This window comes from Microtus ochrogaster, chromosome 2 (genome assembly GCF_000317375.1).
Source record: "Microtus ochrogaster isolate Prairie Vole_2 chromosome 2, MicOch1.0, whole genome shotgun sequence".
Lineage (NCBI taxonomy): Eukaryota > Metazoa > Chordata > Mammalia > Rodentia > Cricetidae > Microtus > Microtus ochrogaster.
The window spans coordinates 42,384,144-42,393,703 of record NC_022010.1 but is presented as its reverse complement, the minus strand read 5'-3'; the positions used below and the strand labels follow the sequence as shown (position 1 = coordinate 42,393,703).

Here is a 9,560-nt window from a genome sequence, read left to right as displayed (position 1 = left end):
ACACCGAGGTAGCCGGTTTTTTATAAACACTTGACCTTTCTGATTCAGGAAGGGAAAACAGTCTACGGTCCCCCCTCTCCTTCCTGCCCCACCTCACTTCCAGCATGGAGCGCCCTGCTGGGTCTCCACCTTGGCCACTGGTTTGGTCCTTTTGATGTGAAAGGCTGATCTGCCACAGAACACTAGCACAAGGCTGTATCGAGTTCTTCAGGTCAGATGACTTCTACAGATAATTCTCCATCAGAATCTGACTATAGAGGGCTCTTCTTAGCTGCTATACTCAAAGTGACAATGAGCCTCTTAAACTGTCTTACGGGCTGTGACCGGGCTGTGACCATCTAAGTCTTGCTAAGTACACGATGTGGGATCAGGGATGAGCGATTTCGCTCTAGCGAGGCTAGGAACCCTCGGGAGTCCAGCGCTTCCTGACATGGACTGCATAAGTTTCACGTCTGTGTAGAGAAAACACTGAGACATCACATTCCAAGCTGAATAAATATATATACAAAAAACATCATCTGTAACATTTTCTCCAGGAAGTCATTAGTGCAAATATAATTATATTAATTAAAAAATAAAGCAAAAATATATTTCAAGTATAAAAAGCACCATGCTTGGAAACAATGCTACCTAAATGGCACCACTGCACAACAGTCAAAATGTGGTCAAACCTACCACCGACTCTCAATACATTCCACTGATATTTTTGGTGAAATTTTTTATACGTTTTGTAGAATGTATAATCATCATAGGTATGAAAGTTTAACATATATTTCTTTCCCCCCACCTCTAGAGAGGTTTATTTCACTATGCAGCCCCAGCTGGTCTGGAACTCGCTTTGTAGACCAGGCTGGCCTTACACTCAGAGATCCACCAGCCTCTGCCTCCCAAGTTCTGGGATTAAAGGCGTGCGCCATCCTGCCCAGCATACTGCATATTTCTTTCAACACATCCTCACTTTTCTGACGTTGTACGATTTAAAGAACACTGAACACTGGTGAAACAGGGTGCTAGTCTACAGACCGCGAATTCTCTATCACTGAAGCTGACTGAATTTGGGAACCCCCAGCTTTTCACAACAATGAATTCCTCTAACTTGTATTGTAGGCAGCACACATTTTAACTTCCTGCCTCTAAAAACAAAGGGGGAGTTTCCCTTCATTCTGAGGCCTGCCGTCCTGCCGCAGTATCGCGGTTACTGGAGTTACTACTTAGTGCCTGGGTTTCGCTCACTTACACAATTTCTTTCTTTTCTCAACTCTCAAGACAGTGTTTCATGCAGCCAACACTAGCTATAAATTCAAATTCCCTATGTAGCTGGGTGACCTTGAACTCAAGATCTCCCTGCCTCTGCTTTCCAAGCAGGCTCCCACGCTCAGCTTTTCTTACATAGAGCACTATAGGCTGGATGGACAGGGGTGGGGGGGAAGTGGGGGTGTAAATGTCATGTTTCGTTCTAAACACTGTTTTACATTTACTTGTGTGTACTTGCTGTGCATGTGTGTGGGTCAGAGGAACTCAGCGGTCAGTCCCTTTCATCTTCCACGTGGTCTCCAGGATTCAGACTCAGGCTTGGTGACAAGTGTCTTTAGCTCCTGGGCTATCTTGCTGGTCCTGAAGGCTACAGAACTGATCACCTTTAGGGAGAAAGACAGGACCTCAGTCTTCATTGAAGAATGTCAAGGTTGAGTCACTAGAGGGTTGGTAAGCCCTGGAACCAGAGCAGAACTGCCTCCCAGAATCCACGTGGAGCAGGAGTGTCAATCGTGGGAAGAGACAGACATTTAAAGCAAAGGTTATCTTCCACCTCTGAAGGACACAGCTGGGCCCCGTGGGCAGGCTGGATGTCCAACCTACACTTGGCTCTTCGGAAACAAGCCAGATCACCTTGGTTTTGACTTGAGCTTTTCTTCTTGTCCATAAAATACCTTCCAGAGATTAGCACTTCGTCTACTTGGAAGTAACTGCATGCCTGTCCATGTCTAAACTCTTAATGTCCATAGGCCGAAAGGACCGCTTGGGTTTTGGTGGATTTTTACAGTTCTTTTAACTATTACCCGGGCACACGCAATCATGCTGTCTTCTGTTGCGCAATCATGCTGTCTTCTGTTTCTTGATTTCAGCATTCTTCCTATGCACTGTACTTCACACTCTCCCATGGGTTTTCAAGTTGCTATGAAATTAATGAGAAATGCAAGTGGACACTGAGCTCAGACGAAGACGGCTCAGAGCTGACAGCAAACTAGCAACAGCCTGGTGGCAAACGGGCCACACAGCTGGCAGGAAAGGCAAACACAGTTACGTCAGAAGCAAAACGGAAGTGACAAAGAGCATGATGATTTGAGTGTCTCGTGTGCAGGTGTTCATTTAAAGCTTGTGCAATGACGATGGGAAATCCGAAACCCCAACGACCACTTTTGTCTTTTGGAGGGTGGGACAGTCAACTTAGAACTCTGGAGTGGTCAGTCAGCTGCCCTGTGAGTGACCTCAGTGCTCAGAAACTTTTCAGTTAACGCAAATGCTGAGGCATGTGGTCACGGCAAATCCCACTGTCGTCCTGCATTGAAAGGAGAACTCGCTGCCAGACGACTGCACATCCATACACTAAGGAGCATCAGGCACCTGGCGATTCCTCTCTAAGCTCCAAGGTGGCTGTGTGGCCGGTGAGTGACTGCAGTGGAGCTATGCGTCACCATCCTGCTGCGGCCAGCATGTCCAAGCCAGAGTCAGGGACGCCACCTCTGCCATCTCATCGTCTGCCAAGGCTGGCCCTCGCCCAGGTTTTGTGCTTTGTTCATTGGAACAGCCAAAACTGTCATGTTGAAAATCCACTTTTCCATTCCTAGTGCCACACACACAGAAGAAATCCAGCCAGCAGGGGAAATAGATTGCCTAGGAGGAGCCAAAGCGTGACCACCAGGCTAGAAGAACAGGAACAGAGATCTACAGTAGAAAAACAAAATGTTTGTGATTTAATCACTCCAATTAAATACTGAGAGGTGGGCAGAGGATTATGAGGTGAGCAAGGACCACCTTCAGAGGGTGTCCAGAGCTACAGCTCCAGGGTGGAGCGCGTGCCCTGCATGCCTGAGACTATGTGTTCAATCCCTAGTCCTCTATAAATGGGGTGTGGTGTGCACTTCTGTAATCCAAGTACTCTGGAGGCAGACAGAGGTGAGAGGATGTTATGAGTTTAAGGCTAACCTGGTCTACACAGAAAGTTCTAGGCCATCCTGGGTGACAGAGTGAGACCCTGTCTGAAAATAAATAAGTAAATGAGTTTTAGTATTCTAAAATATATTATTTCTGTAAGGTTATATGAACAAACCACATGGGAATAAAAAAGGTAGAAGAATTAGTGGAGATGAAATCATTCTATATTTATTTCAGAATATTAGCAGGTTTGTTTGTTTGTTCATTTGGGTCTCATGTAGCCCAGGTAAATCTCAAACTCTCCGCGTAGTTGAGGGTAACTTGATGATGTGGGAGTATCAATCTGTTGATTTCACTGGTTGAGTAATAAACAAACTGCTTGGGCTCATAGCTTAAAACATAGGTGGGAGGAGTAAACAGAACAGCATGCTGGGAGGAAGAGAGCAGACTGACAGCTCTGCTCTCTGGAGCAGAGACGCCTTGCTCCCAGCTCCCAGGCAGACACATGTGATGAAGCTCCGACCCAGGATGGACGTAGGCTAGAATCTTCCTGGTAAGACCGGTGCTCACTAAGACCGGTGCTCACAGATTATTAGAGATGGGTTGATCGGGATATCAGAATTAGCCAGTAAGGGCTAGAGCTAAAGGGCCAAGCAGTGTTTAAATGAATACAATTTGTGTGTTGTTATTTTGGGGCATAAGCTAGCAAGCGGCCGGGGGCGGCCGGGGTGCTGGGGACGCAGCCCCGCCACTCCTATTACAACAACTTGAACTCTTGATCCTCCTGCCTCTGTCTCCCAAGTGCTGGGATCTAGGCATGTGCCACTATGCCCTGTGAAATATGAGCTTTAATGTTAGCGGTTTAGTACTAAAACAGTCTAATTCACAAGTCAGCAGCAGCAGGGATGAGACTCTGCTGTGGGCTAACTAGATGTCTCAGGTGAGCACACTGAAAACATCACACGTTAACATTTAGCAGGGAGTGACTCTTTTAAAGAGAAACAACTCAGTCTGGGGATGCAGCTCAGGGGGCAGAGTGCCTGTCAAGCTGGTGTGAGGTCCTAGATCTATCACCAGCACAGAATAAAGTAGGTGTGGCAATGGTGACACAGGTCCATAGTCCCAGCACTTGGAAGGTGGGGACAGGAGGAAGTTCAAGGCACCCTCACCCTCAGCTTCAGAGGGAGTTGCTGTTTGGGACCAGCATGAGCTAAATGAGAGGAACGAACAGACACACCACAGATATACATGCACATAAACACAAAAAGATATAGACAGACACACAGATACATACACACAGATAGACACAAACAGACACATATAATTGCACGCATACAGAGACACAGAGACAGACACACAGAGACATATACACAGTCACATACATAAACATTCACACACACATATATACACAAAGAGATACACAGAGACAGACACACAGACACACACAGACATATACACAAAAATACACATAGAGACACACATACAAACATACAGATACACAGGTGCACACAGACACACAAACATATACACAGGTCTTACATACTAGAGCAAGAGTATGTGAGCATTCCTAGCTCTCTGAACTGGTGGTCAGGTCAGCTAAGACTGTGCTCCAGTCACACATACGGACACACACGGGGAGTCAAGGCTTTTCAGAGGGTTAAAGTGCTGCTTACAAAGCGGAAAGGCAGCGCCCAAGATCGTCCTAGTCTTGTTATATTCTGAACAGTTCTCAGAACTGTGCTCGTGGGGGTCAGGAGGTGACTAGGAGGTCACAGCAATGACAACACAACATACAGACTCAGAGAGGCAACTGATACATAAAGAGATGCTGTGTCCAGTAGAGTGGGACTTGACCTGATTAGGGTGTTGTAGGAATGAAGAAAATACCCACTAAAGAAACAAGAGACACAACAGGTGTCACTGAAAAGCTGGGGCCAGGTGGGCTGTGCACACTCTGATAGAGGTGAACCAACTACTGATACAACCAGGAACCTCAGAGTGTTTGTTATGTACACCCAAGGGTCCCTAGAGTGGGTAGGAAGTCTATAAACACCCAGAAGGAAGCTACATTGCTAGTCTTTATGTGTATAATCCTGGAAGAAGGCTCTGCCACCATTCTGAGTCTCGCCTATGAAGGCTTTGTCACTTCTATAGGGCTGGGGCACTGGGGTCCTTGGCATGACTGTGCCCACATCAACACCTCTTTACTAACTCAGGTTTCCGCTGCTCCCTAGGAAGAGGGAGGAGAGAGAGTGTAAGGGCCATGTGACTGAAGTGCAGGGTGCCAGGAGTGTTTGTGATCACCGCTGCTGACCTCTGTCATGTCCCGGGGCAGAAACATCATCGTCTCAGCCTTGACTGGACTTGACTTTGAAGCTTCTAATAAAAGCAGGCAGCAGTTTTCCTAGAGGTCCTCAACCAGACAGAGAGGACCTAGGCCTGCTCCAGAACCCACGTCAGTATCTTAGTTATGATACAACTAAAGTATAATTAGTTTCTTTTTGTATTTGATGAGCAGAGCTTTGTTCACTCTTAGCTTCCAGAAAATAGTAAGTGTAATATCCAGTGCCATGGCCTTGAGAGAGAGGGTTACCAGGTTCTCCACACAGAGCATTGCCTGTCCTTGCTGTACCACAGAAGCGGTTACCAATTCAAGCTTCTAGTAACAGCGGGCGGCAGAGAGAGGGAAAGGAGCTTGTCCTGCTCCAGGGCCCCTCAGTATCCCTCGTTCCACCAACAGTGAAGGGCACTCACCCAGAGGAAGGGCTCGGGTCAGGTTGGCAGCGGGAGGGTCAGTTTCCGGGGGACACTGCTCACAAAAGTCCCAGCAGGAGGGGCACAGTAGGTTTCCGTTGTGAATCCAGCCGTTCATCTGAATGCGGACAGGGAGGACCTGCCCAGCCCGGCTACACAGATATGAAGTGTCTTGAACCCAAACCTTCAGACCTTGAGGAGAACAAGAAACCTTCAAATGGGAAGAAAAATGAAGTCAGTAAGAGTCCAGGATGAACACGTATCACACGGTTCCTCACTTAATGTCACAGTCATATAACCCCAGAACATGTCTGTCCAGACCAGCACTGGGAGGACAGAGAGCTCTCACCCCTGGCAGTACTTGTGCGGGTAGGGGTAGCCCCAGCCAATCACCTTGCTTGTAGGGTTGGGTTGCCTGAGGATATTTTTTACTAATGAATATTGCTGGTGTGCTCTCCCCCGCCCCTTCTGCTTTCCTGTTCTCCACTGGAACCACGGGTTCTGTGAGTCTTTCCCTAATTAAAGCTGAATATATTCTTATAATTTCTGTCTGCCTTCATTTACATGTGCCTTCCCAGAGGTATGCACACTGGATTCTAGCTGCTTAGTAATTGTTCTTTATGATCGTGCTGTGTGTCTGGTAGAGAAACCAGACAGTTTTGGAAGCAGAGCTGAGATTTACTCCACCTAGTGGTATGCAATGTAATCCTCCTTCAGGGCAGGAGCGTGAGGATGACAAGGTCATTGCTAGACCAGTCCGGTTTACATAGCAAGTTTCAGGACAGTCAGGGTTACATAGAGACTTTGTGGTTTTTTGTTTTTTGTTTTTTTTTAAAAAAAGGGCCAGTAAACTGGGGACCTACATACGTGCACTGTAGTAAGTTCAGGTGCATGCACGCACACACACGTGCACGCACACACACACACACACACACACCACCACCATCATCATCATCCTCAGCTAGAGAAAATTTGAGGCCAGCCTGGCATTTTCTAGATTACTGAATGATGTGGGAGGGACAAGCCCACCATGGGTGGCGCCACTGTGGGCAGATGGGGTGGAGTTGAGCCAGGTGTGAGGAGCAAGCTAGTAATCAGTTCCTCACGGCTTCTGCTTTTGTTCCTGCCTTGAATTCCTGCCCTGTCTTCTCTCGGTGATAGAGAAGAACCTGTAGTTGATCCAAACCCTGCCCTCCCAAGCTGCTTTTCGTCAAGGTGTTTTATCACAGCAACAGAAACCGTAACTAAGACCCTGGCACCTGTGAGTGGGGACAGGAAAATTCTTTAGTTAGGTGCCTCCCCCATTCACAGAATCCCTACATCTGGATCAGTTCTTAGTAAAGTGACATCGCCATCCACCATGTACCTGCTGTGGTCCTCCCTTTGTCTCCACGCTGGAGATCAGACAGGTCCGTGTGCATGCAAGGCAGACTCTCCCACCAGGCAGACCCCAGCTCCTCTATAGACTTTCTGACATAAAACTGAACAGTTGCCTTACCAAACAGAACCTGCTCAAGAACAAAATTACGTATTTGCCACTATCTCCTTAGGATTTATATTCAGAAGTAAAACCACAGAACCTCTGAGTCTATAACAACTTACTTTTACTTATTTATCTTAAGACAGGGTCTCACTATCTAGCCCTGGACAGCTGGCCTTGAACTCAGAGAGATCCACCTGCCTCTGCCTCCCAAGTGCTGGGATTAAAGTGTGCACCACCATGCCTGCTTAGCCCAAGTTACATATATTCCAAACGGACAGTTACAAGCAACTTCTCTCAAAGAAATGACAGCATTTTCACAAGCCCCAGCACTCACACTAATAATTACAAAACACAAGTGAGTGACAGTAGTGATCTGTAAATCATCTATAGAAGTGATATCAATCATAATCTAAGATATAATATTATATATTGGAGTAGTGGCCAAACTCGCATTTTACCTGGTAGCATCCACTACCCCAGTCTGGGTAACTGAGCTTCCTCTCGCACTGTTCCATGACAAACGCTGATTTCTGAAGCAGACAGACTGAGTGAGGGCCGTACTTTTCTGCACCGTAGTTTTTAAACATTTCTGAAACAAATCCAAAGAGTCTTCTCACACACTTCATTAGTGTGAAGAATAAGAAATGAGATATTCTGTTTTCATGATTAAAAGTCAATGAAAAGACAGGAAGACAGCCAACTTGGGGCCAGCCTGGGCTACAGAGACCCTATTTTAATAGCAACAGCATGAAAGAGGGTTTAACAATCTAACGTGCTGAGGTGGCCTGCTCACGTCTATGGCCCCAGGTCTCGGAAGGCAAAGCAGGAAGAGCTGAGTCTGAAGCCAGGCTCAGAGGAAACTGCCTCCCAAAACAAAAACACACAAGCAGATCAAATTTACTGAATGGAAAATTTCAGCTTAAAAATGATAAATAAGACTCCAAGTTCAACTGAGCTTTCAGAAAGGAGCCGGTGTGAGAGAATTACTAAACCGGAAATGAGACTAAGTGGGCCCTAAGAATAGAGGTTAATTACCTAGTTCTAGAAATTATATATAACAGAATTAACACCAAAGCAAGAGCCACTTCTGTGACGACCTACAAATAAGGTGTCCTTTCATGTGACTCAGGGCAGGTGTAATATTTTGTTGTTTGGATTCTGAAGACAGTGTCTTGGTATGTAGTTCAGGTTGGACCCAGAACTTGTGGTCTTCCTGCCTCTTGCCTCCTGCAGGCTAAAATCTTTGTATCTTCAGTTTGTGGCACCCTCTGGAAACACAGATGACAGTCATAGACTAAAGCCCAGCTGCAGATATGCAGGTGAATGGTCTTTTTAGGAGGCGAAGGGACAAAGTCCCCAGACTCTAGTCACAGTGTTGTGTTCTCTTACAGTTCACAAGCCTCGCGGTGGTGTTGTCACTATTTCTTATTTGTGTCTGCACACACGTGTGAATACCATGGGGTTGGCCAAGCGTGCCAAGGTGCATGTGTGGCGGCCAGAGGACAAGGATGTATACCTTTCTCCTTCCACTTTTATGCGGGTTCCAGGAATCCAACTCGAGTCACCAGGCTTGGACAGCAGGTGCCTTTACCCACCGAATCAATTTGCCTGCCCAAGTTTCATGTTTTCCAAAGTAGAGAGTGTAAGTAGCCCATTTATTTGATTTTCTATAAGTTTTTTTTTTAATTTTATGAGCTATGAAAGAAAATGTAAAATAGCAAAAGCAAATCCTACGTAGCTCTCGTCTGTGATTGTCGAGCCTTTGAGAAGAACGCTGAATAATGTACAAAGTGGGGTTTCCAGGCAACTGCAGTACTCCAGCTGAGCCCAAGGCCCTTCCACTTCATATTCTCAGCCGCACAGCCTGACATATCCATATTTTTAAAAAGTGGCACTGAGCCTAGCTCTGAAACAACACTTCCAGCCAATCCTCACGGGCAGACCTGTGTGCTCCTCACTTCAGCAGGGCACTGCCGAGCGGCTCCATCATTAGTGTTTGCAATAGGTGAGTGAGAGCAAAAATGTCAGCACTCACGTAAGTGTGCCAGGTGAGGCCCAAGCGGCAGCCCTGGGCTACACTCTAGCTACTCTAGCTACTGCCAAGCCCACTGCCCTGTATGTTCAGGACACTCTTCTAAAAAGGAAAGAAAAAGAATGGAAAAAAATTATA

At 46.6% G+C, this 9,560-nt stretch overlaps 1 protein-coding gene across 1 annotated transcript in view; it reads right to left on the bottom strand.

The window, feature by feature from the left end:
* Window positions 1-584: 584 nt before the first annotated feature.
* The window catches only part of Lmln (leishmanolysin like peptidase), a 54,265-nt gene continuing 45,289 nt past the window's right edge, over window positions 585-9,560 (bottom strand). The window contains exons 15-17 of the mRNA XM_005344864.3: window positions 7,849-7,979; window positions 5,908-6,118; window positions 585-2,943 (exon numbers count right to left, since the gene is read on the bottom strand). Of these exons, the coding sequence (XP_005344921.2) occupies window positions 2,843-2,943; window positions 5,908-6,118; window positions 7,849-7,979 (443 nt within the window). The 3' untranslated portion in view covers window positions 585-2,842. The remainder of the gene's footprint in view (window positions 2,944-5,907; window positions 6,119-7,848; window positions 7,980-9,560) is intronic.